Source organism: Candoia aspera, chromosome 7 (genome assembly GCF_035149785.1).
Source record: "Candoia aspera isolate rCanAsp1 chromosome 7, rCanAsp1.hap2, whole genome shotgun sequence".
Classification (NCBI taxonomy): Eukaryota; Metazoa; Chordata; class Lepidosauria; order Squamata; family Boidae; genus Candoia; species Candoia aspera.
In genome coordinates this window covers 8,834,187-8,852,515 of record NC_086159.1, presented here as the reverse complement: position 1 = coordinate 8,852,515, position 18,329 = coordinate 8,834,187, and the positions used below count along the sequence as shown (strand labels likewise).

The window sequence follows — 18,329 nt, the reverse complement described above, 5'->3', positions numbered from 1 at the left end:
TAGCACTCTGGAAAGGCTCTAATGCTGGGAAAGGTGGAAGGAAAGAGAAGAAGAGGACGACCAGCAGCAAGTTGGATGGGCTTAGTTACAGTGGCATTGAGTGCATTATTGGAAGACCTGAAGGGCCAGGTTGGAGACAGATCGTCATGGAGAAAATCTATCTGTGTGGTCGCTAAGAATCAACACCAACTTCATGGCACATAATCACTTGCTCACTCAATCAATCACACAGCACATTTAATCCTAATCGCAGATTAACAACACTCAGTCACTGTCGTCATGTAACATGTAATGCCCAAACCAATCATGGGATGGCTTCATATGATGACCAGGTGCACTTAAGTCATTGCTAAGTCCTCACAGCACCCTGATCCACAATCCCTTCACCCCCTTTTATTCCTAGTCCAGCATACAATTCTATGTTGTCCAAACCCAGCTGCTACGTGGGACACCCTGCATTCCAGCTGCAGTCCAGTTGGAGGGCCATGCAGTTCCAATCTTTCTCTCAAGCAGCATCATCTTGGAAACACATGTGCACATTCACTGTTTCCACAGAAGATGGCATGCCTGATAATCAGGACTTCTGGGATTTGTTGGAAGGCTTTAGGGAATGGCTGGGTCACGCAGAGCTATCCAGTCTGGGTTGTACAAATCTGGAGGATCGCAGAGTTCTCTGTCTCTCCCTGCATCAACTAGTCTTTGTTCAGATTTTTGTAGCCCAGATCTGAGAGCCATAGTTCACATTGCCAAGCAGGGGTGTGTGCAGGGTCTGATCAAAACAGTCAAGATGGCAGCCCTGCAGGTACAATGGAAGCTCCACCTGTTTTCAGTTGTGGATGCTGTTGGAATTATCAGGGATCAACTCAGCATTGTCTCATAAGCATAAGGGAGTCGCTCTAGCAAATCGCATCTCTGTTGTGCTTGTGGGATGTCACGTGGGTCACCTGACTTCCTCTTCCTCCTTCTTCTTGGGCTTTGGGATTAACAGTCTCCATTACCCTGTGGGCAGACATGCAAGCAGGAGAGCTGCACAATGCAGCTACTCACCCTTTCTATTCTACATAGAAAGTGTCTACAAGGAACTAATGATGATTAAGTGCTTTCTACTATGAATCTACCTGTATCCAGATCTACTGAATAAAAGTAAGCTATCTCTATTTTTCTTCAACTAACTACAGTGTGAAGACTGAATTTATTTCTGAACATAATTAAGCTTAATGTGCAAGTTCCTTTTTTGGTTCATGCTTCTACTCTGCAAGATTGCTGTTAGCTGCTTGGAGTTCTTTTATTAACCTTTAAAAACTCCATCAGATGCCACTCAAGGATAAGACCTGACTTGAAATCAAAAGTATCCGGGACCAACAATTGTCCATCCTCAGGTTCAGCTTCAGTCTTTGAAGCACCTTCTCCGGCAGAAGCCAAGGAAGCCCTTTGGGTCATCTGGGCGGTCCCAGGTCCAACGAGTGCCTTCCCTACAGGTTCTGTTATTCAATGACCCTGAGTTGGCCTATGCCTACAACTGGCCAGATTTCTCCCAAGGACAACCCGCTTGATGTCTTCAGCGGCAGGGAAATCCCTGGAGGAAGATTTTCTATTTCTTTATAGGAGGTCCCCTCCCTCCATCCCAGTGTTTTTTCAACCTGGGCAACTTTAAGGTGGGTGGACTTCAACTCCTAGAATTCCTCAGCCAGCATGGCTAGCTGAGGAATTCTGGGAGTTGAAGTCCACCCACCTTAAAGTTGCCGAAGAAACACTGCTCTATACAGTCATGCTGTCTCTGTCAGCTTCTGCTAAAAAGCCCTTTTAGCAAAATAGTGCAATCTGCTGGCTCAGATTTACAGGATTATTACAGATTTATGGTTCACTCAGATTTACGGTATTTTTAAGTCTGGCTAGTTTCAGGGGGAATGAATGCTTATTTTTCCCTTCTGGACAGCAACTTCTTTTAAAGAACAAAACAAAATCTCCTTCTCTGTGCAATCCCCAATCACAGTCCAGGGAACCAGCTTCTCCAAGCTGTCACCTTCCAGAAATGTTGAAAATAAACTCCCAGAGTGGGCAACCACAACGGCTGAGCATTCTGGGGGCTATGGTCCCAGTGTATCCAGAGGCTGGAGCAACGGTTTACCAGCCAGGAAGTTAACAAGCACAATTGCTCCAGCACTCGCCCACCACCAATGTGGCAAAGGCTATCCCTGTTGAACTTTGGCCTCCAGCCAATCCGCCAAGGCAGCGTTTCTCCGCCTCAGCCGCTTGAAGAGGCGTGGACTTCAACGCCCACCTGGCTGGGGAATTCTGGGAGTTGAAGTCCACGCCTCTTCAAGCGGCTGAGGTGGAGAAACGCTGCACTGAGGTGACCCGGCCGCGTGCGCATGCGTGGCAGAACGCTCTTGGGCGCCCTTCCCGCCTCCCAGCCAGGAAGGTCATTTCCGGTTAGCGCGTGCTGCCGCCCGGACGCCTTTGCAAGGGACATCCGCCGCTCCAGAGGAAGTCCCCCGGCGGCGGCCGTCGGTTCCAGGCAGAAGCGCGGCGAGCCAGCGACAGGCCGGCGGGACGGGCTGGGCTCGGAGGGCCGGCGGTGGCTGCCGCGGCTTCGCTAGCGTTGCGGGGCTGGGCCGCGGAGGAGGACGTAGGCTGCGCCGTCGGGGCCGGAACGCCAGCACGCGGGGCGGGGTTTCCGTAGGGAGCGCCTTCCGGGTGCCCCGGCGCCCTTCCGCCTCCTCCCCCAGTGGCGGCTCGCTTCCTTCCCGGTAACGGACTCGGCGGAGGCGCCGCCCGGGATGGCCGCGGAGGCTTGAGGGCAAGGCGGCGGCGGCGGCGGCGGCGGCGGCGGGATGGATCCTGTCGGGCCCGGCGGGGGCGCCGGCGGGAAGCCGAACCTGCAGGTGGTCTACCAGGCCGTGCAGGCGCTCTACCACGACCCAGACCCCAGCGGCAAGGAGCGCGCCAGCCTCTGGCTCGGGGAGCTCCAGCGCTCGGTGAGCCGCCCGGCAGGCCGGGGCGTGGGGGGCCGCCGGGAAGCCGGCGGCGGGGTTGGGCGGGCGGCGGCGGCGTTACGGGCAGCGTGCGAGAGAGGCCGGGGACCGCGTGGGCCGAGGCAGCCTTTGGCCCGGGGAGAGCGCGGCCGCAGCTGCCTCGGCCCCAGTTCGGGGAGGGGGACGGGGCTCTCTCCCTCGCCGCTCTGCCAGTTAAATGCGGAGGGGCCGGAGAAGGAGGCCTCGAGCGTCGCTGCGGTAGGCGGGCACTTCCGTTCCCCATCGCGGCCCCCGATCCCTCGGAGGGAAGCCCCCCCGAAAAGGGCGTCCTCTGAAACGGGCACGAGCTCGCTCAGCAGAGTGGCTGAAGCGCGGCCGGCCCGGCCATTGTCCACTCGGCCCCCCTTCAGTGACTCGCCGAGACCCAGGGCAGGCGTGGGCGCTCTCGCATCTGCACCAAGGACCTTCCCAGCTTTGGTGGGGATCCCTCAGCCCTTGGCACAGACCCAAAACGAGAGAGCTGCGTAAACGTGTGAGTTGGGAAAACTTGCTGTGCCGCAAACTTGGTCAACACGCGGACAGTTCCACTCCGCAGAAACGCTTGCTTTAAGAGGCATTGCCGCTAACTTTGTGCTAATCGTGCAATTAACGCAACCCAGCTTACTGTTCTGAAAGTGAAGGGTGATGGTTTTGAGGCAAGAAGACTGGCAAAGAAGGGGTGCCCCTCCTGGTAGTTTTCCTATGTGTAACTTTGTTAGGATGTGTTTCAGCTGCTTTGTGTTGTGACACCAGGGGGAGATGTAACTTCCTTCCTCCCAGGAATGAACTTTTACTGTGGATCCATTCTGAAATGGGGCTTGTCTTGTGCTTATGAAGGGGCTGTGCTGTTACAGCTGTGAGCAGGCTGGTGCCCAAGCTTTCTTATCAGCAGGCAGGAATTGGGATCACCCTCCCTTGCTTTACTAAAGCCCTTGAATCTATATTTGTTTAACCTGGCTGAGAAACAAGATAAAGAGAATAAGGGGATAATGAAAGGGTCTTGTACTTTGCCTTCCTCGTCTTGTGCTTCCCATGAAGGTGTAAATTGTGGTCCAGCACTTCAGTTGCAGTGTTAATTTTAAGGTGTTTTGAGGGTTTGGACATCCTGAGACACCAAACTGTCTGAGAAAGAATTGTTTCTCATTGCTTGTAGCTTGAATGCAATGAATAAGATGCAATTGTATCTCATGTTTCTAAGCCACGTCTCTAGTGAGCTTGTATATAGTAACTAACAGGAAGAGGGGTAAAGTCACTTTGTATATGAATATTTGTTGATTCTTATGTAATCTTGGAGAAGATTATTGAAAATACCATGGACTGCCAGAAGAACAAACAAATCAGTTTTAGAAGAAATACAACCAGAATGTACACTAGAGGTGAAGATAACTAAGCTTAGATTCTCATACTTTGGGCACATTGTCAGGAAGGACCGATCGCTTGAAAAGGACATCATGTTTGGTAAAGTAGAGGGCCAGTGGAAAAGAGGAAGACCTTCCATGTGATGGATTGATACAATTACAGCAATATGGATGCAAACATTGGGACAGTCAGGCATATGGCGCAAGACCGAACAGCATTTCATTCTGTTATACATAGGGTTGCCATGAGTCGCAAACAACTCGACAGCAACTAAGAACAACAACATGTATTCTTGAGAATGGCCAGTTTGTACCACAGTTCTATTTTACTACTTTAAATCTTCAGAAATGATATCATATAAATGGTGTGTGTTTCAGGCAGCTTGCTTTTCTGGAAGTATTGCTTCTGAGGCCATGTATTATGCAGTCCACTCCTAGCATATTTCTGGGGGGAAAAAATCATTTATTCAGTTTATTAGTTGAATTTCTGTCCTACCTCTCAGCTCAAGATGACTGACATGGAAATATTCCTTCATGTTAATCCCACAACAACAACCTGTAAGATAGTCCAGAGTGACTGGCTCAGAGTCACCCAGTGATGATCTGTGGCTGAGGCAAAGCTTGAACCTGGGTTTCTCCAGTGCTCAACTAACACTTTAACTTCTGTACCACACTGGCTCTCCTAGTTACTGCTGTATTCATTTAATTTAGAGGCCCCCTACTCTGAATGATTTTGACCACCCTCTAAATTTTACAGTTGTAATCGAAATTATTCACCCCCCATTGCAGATCAGGTTGATTGTCAAAATGTACAGACTTTCAGCTGTTTGCAATGAACAAATCAAACAAAAGCAATTGAAATAGCTCAACCCAACAAATGCTTCAAGTGGTGTCCCCAAATTCAACTGAAAATGCAACTTATAATGACTTCTCCAATCTCAAAATTAGTCAACCCCTCCATGGCAAGCATCTTCAGTACTTAGTAGAGCACCCTTTTGCTGTTATGACCTGGTGCAAACAAGATGCATAGCCAGACACCAGCTTCTGGCAGTGTTCCTGAGGAATCTTAGCCCATTCCTCATGAGCAATGGCCTCCAAGTCAGTAATGTTCTTGGGTTTGTGTGCTGCAACCGCCTTCTTCAAATCCCACCAGAGATTTTCTATGGGGTTCAAGTCAGGTGACTGTGATGACCAATGTAGAATCTTCCAGGACTACTTCTGCATCCAAGCCTTAGTGGAATTTGAGGTATGCTTGGGATCATTGTCCTGTTGGAAGGTCCAGTGATGCCCAAGCTTCAGCTTCCTTACAGACGGCATGACGTTTTCTCCTAGGAACTCCTGATACTAAGTGAATCCATCTTGCTGTCCACATGCTGCAGGTTTCCAGTGCCAGAGGATTTAAAGCAGCCCCAGAGCATCATCGAGCCACCACCATGCTTAACTGTAGGCAGAGTGTTCTTTTCAGCATATGCTTCATCTTCCTCCAAACATACCACTGATCCATTAGGCCGAAAAGTTCCAGTTTGGTTTCATTGCTCCACAGAACAGAATCCCAAAACTTCTGTGGCTTATTTATATGATTTTGAGCATATTGGAGCCAACTTTTCTTGTGCTTTTGGGTCAGTAGTGGTGTACGTCTTGGAGTTCTGGCATGAAAACCTGTGTTTAGTATGCACCTTACTGTGCTCACTGAAACCTCAGTGCCTGTTGCCACCAAGTCTTGCTGCAGGTCTTTTGCAGTCACTCGAGGGTTTCTCTCCACCTGCCTTCTCAGAAATCTGGTTGCAGCCATTGACAGCTTCCTTTTTCTGCCCCGTCCAGGTGGTGTCACCACTGTTCCTTTAACTTTGAACTTGTGAATTATGCTTCCAATGGTGTCTCTAGGAACATTCAGTGCCTTAGCTATCTTTTTGTATCCTGTTCTTTGTTTGTGAAGGGTGATAATCTCTTCTCTTACCTTTTTGAACCATTCTTTTGATTTAGCCATACTGTATTTCTAACACGCAGTCAAACGTGTCACTCAACAAATGCCTAGCCACTTCAGGTATTTCATGTGTTCCAGCTCGAGCACACCTGGTGCAACTAATGAAGCCCTTGATTAGTTACATCAGACGTGCTTGAGGCAACACCTGTTTTGCATACTGTATATGTGCTGTTGTGACGGATTCTATTTGGTTGAATAATTTTGAGATTGGAGAAGTCATTATAAATTGCATTTTCAGTTGAATTTGGGGACACCACTTGAAGCATTTGTTGTGTTGAGCTATTTCAATTGCTTTTGTTTGATTTGTTCATTGCAAACAGCTGAAAGTCTGTACATTTTGACAATCAACCTGATTTGCAATGGGGGTGAATAATTTTGATTGCTACTGTATGTATATACAGTATATGCGTGCACACACATACATATTTACCTATCTATATGTGTATGGGGTGATTTAGTTATTTATTTAGGTTTTTATTTATAGGTGCCTTCAAATCACTCTTGACTCCTGGTGGCTATTTGGAGAAGTCCCTGTAGTTTTTTTGACAATATTTTCAGAAGTAGTTTGCCATTGCCGCCTTCTTCCTAGGGCTACGAGGAAGTGGCTGGCCCAGAGTCATCCAGACGAGTTCTATGCTTAAGGCAGGATTGGAACTCATGGGTGCCCAGCTTCTAGTCCAGAGCCTTTAACTGCTAATATATTGATTTTTTTTACTATTTAGAGAATACTCTTGCACTGGAGAGTCACTGTTAATTTATTTGTGCTTTGATATAGCAGCAATGAGCAGGACTTGTGAACCTTGTGCTCTCAGTATTAAATGCCCATTGGTGCTCCCCACAGAAAAAAGTAGGAGGTATGAATAGTATGAGAATGACTGTTTAAGGCACCTAACCCAGGGCTGAGTTAGGTACCTTACAGAGTGCCCCTTTGGCATGGAAACTTGCTCTGAATTATGTCTCCAGTACTTCCAAGAACTCATTTCTGGAGATGAACAGACAGGGACTAAAAAGTTCAAGTTGGCAGTGTGGCATAGCTGCCAAAATTAGCCAAATGGATTCTGTATAGTCTGTAACTATTTCCTCTTGCATGATCTCTGCTTTCAATTTACAGATAAGTCTTTGGGATCTCTTGAGGAAAAAGTTGCAAGACATCTGTGCTAAAATTTTGAAATATCTTTTCATGTAGTTGACCTTTTTCAAGACCCTTATGGGGGGAGAATCCTGAGAAAATAATTCAGAGCTTAGAAACAGCCTTGAAACTTGTAGAATTTTGGTTAGCCAAGTGCTTTGATGTGCCCACCCTCCCTGTAATTTATAATGTGAGTGGGGAGACAGTACTTTGGGGTGGAGAAATTGAAGGTAGAAGTTAAATTCCCTGTCTGGGAATTGGATATCTGAATTACCTGCATATGAATGTTGAATCAAGCTAAGTACATAGTTTTAGGTAGCTGTCAACATTTTGGCCTTTTGGGTTGAATTCTTTCAAAGGCCTGAATATGCCTTCAGATATGCATTAGAAATGGACAGTGCTTCAATTCCCAGAACATGTATTTATTTATTTAATCAATGTATTAGCTCCCAATCACCAAAGTGACTCTAGATGGTTTCTTGGAAGATGCAGGAGTATGAATGCAGCACTGTCTGCAGCATTTTAAAGCAGCTGCATCTTTTCCTGGGGTTGTGCCTCCTAACCCTGGGCAAAGTTGCAACTGTTTGAAGATGTTGCAGACAGGTGCCACATTCACCCTCCAAAACATCCTTTGGAGATAAAATCTGAAGCACTATGCCAGCCTAATATATAATACCTTGCTTAGAGGTACCCGGCACTGAACCTATGATTAGATAAAGCCAGTGTAGCCTTTGAGGTCCCCTCTTGTTCCACTCTCCTAATCAGGCGATAGCAGGTCTCAAGATTATCCACAAGTACTGAGTATTTGGACTCCTTGGAAGTTTCAGACATGTTGTACCTTCATAGTCAAACTATCTCCAAGCAAGATAGAAGAAGTGTAAATAAGAGAAGGACATATTGAAGTCTGATTGGGGCCCTTTTTTATGTTGTAGGAAGGAAATCTAATGCCATGGATTGTGTTTTTTAAAACGACATAAGAAATAAAGGAGGCTCAGCAACCAGATTAGAGTATTCTGATAGATTCAGACAAAGATCAGCAGCTCTGTGTGCACGTGTATGTATAGATGAATGAGAGGAAGATTATCAAGGCCTTAAAAATGCCAAGTGTGTGTTTAATTTTTTCTCTGTTCTGCCTGACATTTTTGCTTTGTTGCCGTCTATAGCACTTTTGCTCTGCAAAGACTTTTATGATCCCTCCTTCTTCCCATGAGACATTAGCCAACATAACTTGCAGTCACAAAAACTCTGATGGGTAAAGTAAGCACGAACTGCCCTTTGATCAGAGCAGTTTAAAAAGGTTTAGATAAAATATATGAAGACTGGATCAGTTGGCAGCAACTGGAGACAGCAACAAAAAGTTTGGCTACGTGGTTCTGCCACCATTAATCTCATTATCTGCCAAGCAGGGGCTGTTGGATCATGGCTGTAAGTTTGCTTGGAAGTTTCCCAAGTGCAGTCCTGAGACTTGGTGGCTGAACTTGGTGGGCCGCTGTTCTGTGCTAATCAGGCCCTGGGGCGAGACTCTCTTTATCACCTTACAGCTAGGGACCTGAGATGAAGAAAGACTCCTGTCTGGCAGCAAAGCCTCTTTCCCCTGGTCCAACCTCAGAATTCCCCAGGCCTTGCCAACCCTTAGATGTTCTTGTTCCTTGGTGGGAAATGTCTTTTTGTTTTTTTATGTCACACCATCTATGCCAACAGTAACTTTACAAAGTTGAGTAGGATTGGTCCCTGCACCCAAGAAGCTTACAGTCGAGAAAATGTGGCAAGGGAAGAAGAAGAGGGAAATGGAGGCAGGATTTGTGATAGTTTTAGTTACACAAACTGGAGTCCTTGTGCGCTTTAAAAATCAGTGCTTTTGTGAACTACACCCCACTTCATCAGATGCACGGAGTACCAACTGGGGACAGGAGTGTGTTTACACACACACACACACAGGTGTCTTTTGTGAGCAGAGAGACACAGACACAAACACATTGACAGTTCTGTGAGAAATATTAAGCAGGTTGGAGAAGTGAGACACAGAAGGTACCTGTTGTTTATCACTCTCTCATCCAGCCAACCTTGGGAACATGCAGATGCTATCATCTCAGAATTAATCCTCATGGATTTAGTGGGTTGTCAACCGTTGAAGCTTTCATCAGAATGAATTACTTAGGGTGTTAAATGATGGTTGCTGTTTCTGCTGCAAATGCAGGGCCAACTGTTTGGAAACCCATCACAGGGACTGGGCCTCAGTTATGCTTTAGTCCTTCCATGTTTCTCCAAACCCACCTTGATTGTAGAGTCCTGCTGCCAACTTCAAAACGCTACTGATAGTTAATGGAAAGATTTGCGTTGCCCTGTTAAGAAACCTGAGGTTTTGGATCTCCAAGGCAGCCGTCTTGGACACTTTTTATCGGAGAGCACTGATTGTCATCTCATCCAGGACCTGGTGTAAAGCTGACTTGGCAGATCAGCTTTCAGTGGCTGGTGCGAGAGCAGAATTTGGGAAATGTTGCCTTGGAATATGCATCTTGAGTTCTCCACAGTGTTTACAGGCCGTGAGCAGCAGTCCTCCTGGAAATGGGGAATAATTGGCAAGCACGGATTTGGGCTGTGCCGGGGTATAAATGGTGCCTTACCATCTTGACCTCTTACGGCAAGAATGTACCAATTCCATTGTCTGGAGATCCAGATCAGGTTTTGTATAGCCATCGAGGTGCACTCCAAACACAGACTGGACTGGAATCTGGGGAGGATTTAGGGGGTTTAAGAACTTGAGCCACACAACCTGATCTCTTAACTGTCCTGCATTCCAAAAAGTGCAAAAATAGTAAAAAAAGGGGGGGGGGAGGGTACTGCCATGCTGTGTACTTTGTTTTATGATTTTTATGCTTTTATGCCTTGTTACGTTTTTTAATTTTGTCTGACGCCAGGAAACTGAGTTATGCCACCAGTCCATTTACAAAGTGTGGGAATACATATTCTCTTGGCCAAGCTCTTCTACAATTGTTGGGGCAAGCAGGAGTTGGCAAGGGCCCTGCCCTACTTCAGGGAGCTGGCTTCAAGTCACAAAGAAAAGGAAACGCCCAGTAAGAATCGGTTTTCAGATGTCTGCCTGCAATCTTCACACAGTCAGCTAGTGCAAGTTTGGGAAGCCTGTAGCCATCCAGCCGTTGCGTCCCAGTGAGGGATGCTGTGACTTGTGCTTCAGCAACATCTGGATGGCCACAGGTTCTCCATCCTCGACTTGATACTTGCTGTTTCAAACAGAAAATACATCCACACACACACACACACACACACACCGTGCAAGCATTCGGTGCTTGCAGAGAAACTTATCGTTCAATTTAATTCAGAGGCTGTCAGTGCTTCCTTTTGACTGACTGACTGACTGACTGATTATGTACCGTTAAGTTGTTTCCAACTTCTGGTGATCTCATAGATAGATTTTCTCCATGGCAATCTATCCCTAACCTGGTCTTTCAGGTCATCCTTAGAAGAACTTCAAAACAATTAATGAGGAAGGTTGAGCTTGCACCCTGTCTGAAAGATGGAATTCCTTAAATATATTTCAGGTCTGTTACTCTCGAGTCTGGGGCAGGGTCTATGTGGAGATCTTTCTCACGTGATTCTAATGTGGATGTACAGGGCACAGATACAGGGTATCTCTGAGGCAAGCAAGAACCGGCTTTGGGGGAGGAAAGGTTAGAGAGCTGACTGAACATGCCAAAAAGGAGAAGACTTTTGATTTCGGGCAGGTGGTGGGTGGGGCGGGAGGACAAGCCATTTCCTGAGTTCTTGAACATGCAAGTCATTTGCTTCCTTTCCCCTTCCCCACCTTTCTTCATTGCCAATTCACTAGCAGCTTGGATATTGTGCTTCTAGTGCAAGAGTGCCTTACTGGAGAGCTGATCAATATTTCCACTTTTTCTTTGGGAATAATTTTGGCAGATCTTGCTGCAAATTAACATCCCAGGGTGACTTTGTCAAACTTTTCAAGATAGGAACCTTTTAAAACAGCCTTTCTTAATCTTTGGACCCCGGAGGAACCTTTGAAATATTTTCCAGGCTTGGGGGAAGCCCTGCACATTCAGGCTCAAATATAGGCCAGAAGTTACAAAATTATTATATTCATTTCATGGGTAGGCATTCACAGTGTTCTTAAACTAAAAATAAAGAATGAAAGTTGCTTCTCTAATGTGAAGTTGCCTGAATTTGAAATAACTTTTAAAATCCTTATCTCCCAGGGAACCGCTAGTGACCTCTCGCGGAACCTGAGGGTGCCACAGAACCCTGGTTGAGAACCCCTGTTTTAAAAGAAGCAGGACCCACATTTGCAACTCAGTCTTTCTCTTTGGAGCGCTGCTTCCCTTTGTCCACCTGAGCATTTTAGAATTCACCATAAACTTTTCACACTATTAGAAGAGCAAAATCCCACTTTTGTCCAGGAGCTGAAGGGAGGAGGGGCACAATTTCCTGCTTGTGAACTCCCCCCAGAGTCTCTGGTTGGCCAAACAAAAGGGTGGAGTAAGATGGGCCTTGCCCCAGTTCAGTAGATCTCTCCTTAAGTTCTTTGAGTGGGAAGGATAATGGGTGGAGTAGGATGGATCTGTTTCAGGGAGAGCAAAGGAAGCATCTTTGCAGATGTTAACTCTGTTGTTTTGAAGAAGACCAAGAGCTAATTGAGTACAACTTTCCCCACTGCATTAAAACAGCTGAATGGCATGTGAAATGATAGGGTGTTAGTTCTGGCATTTGCAATCATGCTTTGCTCTATTCAGATACTGTTGAGTGGTGATGCTTTTGGGGACAAACATTGAGCCACCAAATATTCCATTATGGGTGCTGGGGGAAAACAGCCCCTGTACAGAAGTAGTGACTTCTCTATTTATTTATTTATTTGTTAGATTTATATTCTGCCTTTTGTTCAGGAGCTCAAGGTGGCATTCAGAAAGCCGCCACCTCCCACGTTTCCCCACAGCAACCCTGTGAGGTTGGGCTAAGAGAGGGACTGGCCCCGGCAACCGAGCTTCCATGGCCAAGGGGGGGCTAGAACCCCCAGCTTCTTGGGGCAGCTGGCCCCATCACCAATATATCACACTGGCTCTCTGGAGATAAAGGCAGGGCCTTTACAGGGCGTGGGGATGAACACACAGGACGGTGTGAGCTGCACAGCTCTTGTGCAAGGCCTTTGCTCCTTTCTCTTCAAAGCACTATTTAGCCTGGGGAATTTTTCTTACCTGTGGGGAAGAGGGAAATAAATCTTTCTCTGAAGTCCTAAAGTTGTTTGGTCAGCCCTGCAAACTTTTAGCTGGATAAAAAGCTGTACTTTCTTACAGGTAGTCCTCACTTAACGACCACAATTGGGACTGGAATTTCAGTTGCTAAGCAATGTGGTCATTAAGACCCAATCTTACAACCTTTTTTTGGTGGTCATTAAGCGAATCATGTGATTGTTAAGCGTATCACATGGTTTCCCATTGATTTTGCTTGCCAGAAGGTGGCTGGGAAGGTTGAAAATGGTGATCATGTGACGACGGGACTCTGCAACAGTCATAAATGTGAACCGTTTGCTAAGCGCCTGAATTGCGATCATGTGACTGTGGGGACCAGTTGTAAGTCGGTTTTTTCAGCGCTGTCATAAGTCCGAACCATCGCTAAACAAATGGTTGTTAACAAGGATTACCTGTATAGCTGTCCTTGAGGATATCTAGCCTGTGGCCCCTTGGGCCTCCACAGGGCCTGGTCCGGGGATCCGGATAGTTTGTACCAGTGTTTGTCAAGTGTGGCAATTTTAAGAAGTGTGGACTTCAACTCCCAGAATAGCTACCTGGGGAATTCTGGGTGTTGAAGTCCACACTTCTTAAAATTGCCAAAGTTGAGAAACGCTGGCTCGTACTGTTTGCTGGGGCTGAGGGAGGGACCAGGTTGCATGCAACAGACGGGGAGGCTTCACACACTGCCCTAACTTGTACTGTGGTGCCTTTATGTTTCAGCTTATTGGGATGTGTGGACCTTGTTCCATCTTGCTTGTCCATCTGGCATAATTTGTTATTCCGACCTTGTTCGACTCAGCCGCCTCCAGTTTTGTAGGCTTTGGCTCCCATGTTCTTCAGTCAACCCTGGGAGCAGGCAGGTTGCAGGCTGAAACCTGACCCACGTGGAGTGGAGCAAGCTGATTTAAACTTACCCCCTTTTCAGCTGGAGATGCCTGGCCTTGAACCTGAAACCTCCAGTTTTCAGAGCAGTCCCTCCCCCTCCCCGCCCAGTAGGTTTTCCTGATTGTCCAGCATGAAGCTGATGCTCTGTGAAAGTGTGCGAATCCTAAATGCGCTAGGTTTTAAGGGCTGCAAGGACATTTCTGTAGGATTTTTGGGAGGTTTGGGAAGGCCTGGCTGAGACCTTACTGGGTGTCCTGCAAAAGAGCTTCAATGCAGCTTGAGAATGCTGGCTGTTGTTTATCTCTTCCTTGCCCTTTGTGTCCTGATGGCATCTCTCCCCCACCCCACTGCAAAAGGTTCACGCCTGGGAGATCTCGGATCAGTTGCTGCAGATCCAGCAGGATGTGGAGTCTTGCTACTTCGCAGCCCAAACCATGAAGATGAAAATCCAGACCTCGTTCTATGAGCTCCCAACTGATTCGCACGTCTCACTCCGTGACTCCTTGCTTTCCCACATCCAGAACTTGAAAGATATGTCCCCCGTCATTGTCACCCAGGTGAGTGGCCAGCGGTGTGCACAGGTATACCGGTGGGCATGACCGGTGGTGGAGCTCATTTGATCTGGCAGCTGAGAGACCCCTCTGAAGGGGATCTGTCTCTCCAGCCCTTTTGCTGGCTGCCTTTATGGGCCTCTGGGGGCCACTGTTAAACGTGGGCTAGACTGGTGTGGTCTGGTCTGGTCCAGCAACAATCCCGTTTCGGGAATCTGTTCTGCATGGGGAGGGGCCCCTCTTGTCCCCTGTTCTCCCCTGAGCCCTGTGTTCTCCTGCCTTCTCTTTCTCTTTTCCCCCCACCCCCCAATACAGCTTGCATTAGCCATAGCAGACCTTGCCTTGCAGATGGCCTCTTGGAAGGGCTGTGTGCACACCCTGGTTGAAAAGTAAGTCACCTGTTTTTCCAATCTTTCTCTCTCTCACACACACACGGGCGGCTGATTAAAGCATGGGCTGCTTCAGGGTCTTGTGACGGTGACTGGAGGAGCAGAGTGCAGCCCAAAGGGGAGCTTGCGGTGTGTGCCCATTGGCTTTAGAGCAGATTGCTTCCAAAGACATTGGTGGAACAAACTTTGAAGCTCAGAGGAATAGGAGCATCCCTGCTTAGCTCCAATTTGACAGTGTTTGTTTTTTTTAATTACTGTAGTTCTAGACCAGTGTTTCTCAACGTTGGCCACTAAGACATGTGGACTTCAACTCCCAGAATTCCCCAACCAGCACAGCTGAATTTTGGGAGTTGAAGTCCACACATCTTAAAGTGGCCGAGGTTGAGAAACACTGGTCTAGACTGCTCCATAATTGGAGTTCTCCGAGCCAGTTGTTTTCCAATCTTTCTGAATGCTGGGATGGAAAACTGAGCCCCTCTTTCCCAACCTCAGATGGGTTGAATTAGAGCTCCCAGCTAGTGCGTCCCACAGCGTGTGGCAGGGGTGGGTGGGAGATGCCCCCATGTCTCAAGGACATCAGGTCGAGGTCAGTTAAACAGCCCGAGAGATCTGTTCCTGCACGTCTGCACCACCTGTGAAAAGGCCCTGTCCATTGTCCTAGCTGAGCAACCCCCGATGGTACCGGAAGGTGGGCCAGAAGATCCAGGCTGAATCACATGCGAGCCTTTGGTTCTTTGGACGTCCTCAAGGTGTACAGATTGTGGCTTGGGCTTGGGCTTGGAACCGAGTGCCATTGTGGAGGTTGGGAACCTCAAGTTGGTTGTCCGCATTGCCTGTGGAAGGCCTGTTGTGCCCTTTGGGACTCCTGGCCTCCTCCTGTGACCCTTTCATACCTCCTCACCTTTTTTTGGGATATCAGGTACAATAATGATGTGACATCCCTGCCCTTCTTGCTGGAGATCCTCACAGTGTTACCAGAGGAAGTCCACAGCCGGTCCTTGCGCATTGGCGCCAACCGCCGCACCGAGATCATAGAAGACTTGGCCTTCTACTCCAGTACGGTGGTCTCTCTACTGGTGAGTTGAAGCAGTAACAGCCCCTGAAGCAAAGCTTCTTTCAGAGAGAGAATGAAGCCAGAAGAGGAAGAAACGTAAAAGTTGGGAAGATTTGGCGCTGGGTTCCTTGGTCGGCCATGAAATTAAGAGGGTGGCTTGGGGCAACCAAACTCCACTGATTTGAGCACAAAGCAGGATTATACTGGGCACATTTCTTTCTTTTCCTCCATTTCCAGGTAGATGAGTACAGGCTCGTACACAAAAAGACATTTTTGAGTCACACTTGCTGGTTTTTTCAGGGGTGTATGTGTAGTTTTCTTGGCAACGCTACAGAAATAGTTCTTCCTTGCATTTTTGCAGGATGTTTTTTCATCTTCTCAGTCTAACCTCCAGTCCTGAGATTTCCTGCTGGTCCAAGGATTAAATGGGTCCCACTCTACTTAGCCGTTTTCAAGATTGGCCATGGCTGACTGGCTGCTGTTGCTGATAAAGCTCTTAAGGAGTGGGGACTGATTAACGTTCAGCTACAGGCTTCTGGAAGCAGGCAGCCAGGAGCCTCGTCCTGGTTCAGACAACACACTAAACCAGCCTTTCTCCACTTTTTGACCCTGGAGGCACCCTTGAAATATTTTTCAGGCCTCAGGGAAGCCCTGTACGTTCAGGCTCAAACATAGGCCAGAAGTTATAAAATTACTCATTTCATGGGCAGGCCTGTCTGTATGCATTAACTGTGTTCTCAAACTGAAAATAAAACATGAAACTTGCCTCTTTAATGTGAAGTTGCCCGAATTTGAAATAACTTTTTAAATAAATTGGGATCTCCCAGAGAACCCCGAGTGACCTCTCACGGAACCCCGAGGGTGCCACGGAACCCTGGTGGAGAAACCCTGCACTAAACCATCATGTGGTTTGTATGGCTTTGGCTCATCTTGTTGCATGAACAGGCCACTGAGGCCTGCGTGGCAGCGTGCTGTGTGAATCTAGCCAGAGTTGCATATTGGTCCCTAATGGCATTAAAATACTTTGGAAAATCGCAGACTGGACCTCCCTTTAAAACTCTTGAGGTTTCCTGGAGAGCCAGCCAGCTGTTCCCTAGCCCCTGAAGCGGAGGATAGGGATGGGGGCTCCTGGCAGGCTTCGTAGCAGCCTTCTGAAAACGTTGGTCCAGAGATGCCTGACGTGAAGGTAGAGCTTCCTCCGTGCTTGTGGCCTTCTGCTGCTGGAGGAGCGGTGAGCTGCCCGTTCTGGTCCCTGGTGTCTTAGGATTGCTTACGCTGATTGACCACCTCAGACGTGAATGACCCTCTGAGGTCTTGGCCACATGTTCCCATTCCTGCAGCCGGTTCAGCGGGGCCCAGCATCAGCTACTGAGCCAGGAGCTGCTGGTCGTGGCCATGCCCTTTGGGTGGTTGGGTTGCTTTTTGAATTCGTGATGATGTAAAGCAAGTTTCCCCACGGGGGCCCTTGCAAATGAACTAACTGTAGTTCCCCTCAGCCTCTAGGCAGACCGTGGGGGCGGCATGAGTTGGAGTCCAATGCAGGAGCCTGTTTCTCTGATCCTGAATGAACCCTGCGTGGAAATCCTGCAGGTTCCTGGGGGGAATCCAGTCCTTCATTGGACATGGGTGGGTATCTAGGCTGCAGTTTTTGCATCTGGGAAAACAGGCTTTATGCATATGCTCTGAGAGGTTCCTTGGACACTGCTTTGTATCCGTTTTGGTGGCCGAGTAGTGTTATGTTTTCTCAGAGGATTGGAAATTCTCTGAGAAAACGTAATTGGATTGGATGCAAGTTTGCAATCAGCCTTCTCCATCCTGCGCACATCTGGCCTGACCACCCTCTGGATGGTGTCTGTGTACTCAATAGATGCGGAGTGGCAGGAAAGTGTGAATAGCTTTCCACATGAACCTCATCCCTTGCTTAGATGGTCCAGCCTTTCTCAGGGATGGGCTGCCCACAGCCCGTTAACCTGTGATACGTTTAACCATGAATATACCACAGTTGGTAGCATTCACACAGCAGGTTAAATGAAAACCAGTCCTGTTCATCGGTGACATTAGAACTACAGATCACGTTCATCTACCATGCTAAGCCTTGCACTTGTTCAGCGAACCTCAGATGGTTACATGCTCGCCAAGTTTCCATACCCCCATGGCTGAATTTATATAATCTCCTAAGGTAAAGCCAGACAAGGCGCATCACGCCTTAGGGTGTGGACAGGCCCGTGGGCCATGTGCGTCATGTGCGTCCCTTGAGGGAAGCTGAGCCCAGGCTTCTTGTCCTGCCCTGCAGGTGACTTGTGTGGAGAAGGCGGGTAATGATGAGAAGATGCTCATCAAGATCTTCCGATGCCTGGGCAGCTGGTTCAACCTGGGCGTTCTCGACAGCACCTTCATGGCCAACAGCAAGTTGCTCTCCCTGCTCTTTGAGGTTCTGGTGCGTTTCCTGGGGTCCCCAGCCTCACCCTGTGGAGGGGCAGCTGGGCACTCGCTGCGGAGGAGCAAGATATGATGCAGTTCTCTGAGCCTGAGGGTGGGAGTGGACATTGGCAAAAATACTATAGGACCAGGGCAGATGGACATTCCTTATTGGGGAAACAGGTCACAACGTCTCCCCTGTGTCAAGAGACAGGAAGAGGATCAAAGGACTCCATCTTAATGCTCCCCCTGATAAATGGGGCTTAAGTAAACAAATTTCCAAATT

The 18,329-nt window shown here is 47.9% G+C and overlaps 1 protein-coding gene across 1 annotated transcript in view; it reads left to right on the top strand.

The window, feature by feature from the left end:
* Positions 1 to 2,681: 2,681 nt before the first annotated feature.
* The window catches only part of TNPO3 (transportin 3), a 38,217-nt gene continuing 22,569 nt past the window's right edge, over positions 2,682 to 18,329 (top strand). Inside the window, exons 1-5 of the mRNA XM_063308224.1 lie at positions 2,682 to 2,978; positions 13,988 to 14,188; positions 14,498 to 14,571; positions 15,491 to 15,647; positions 17,919 to 18,062. Of these exons, the coding sequence (XP_063164294.1) occupies positions 2,835 to 2,978; positions 13,988 to 14,188; positions 14,498 to 14,571; positions 15,491 to 15,647; positions 17,919 to 18,062 (720 nt within the window). The 5' untranslated portion in view covers positions 2,682 to 2,834. The remainder of the gene's footprint in view (positions 2,979 to 13,987; positions 14,189 to 14,497; positions 14,572 to 15,490; positions 15,648 to 17,918; positions 18,063 to 18,329) is intronic.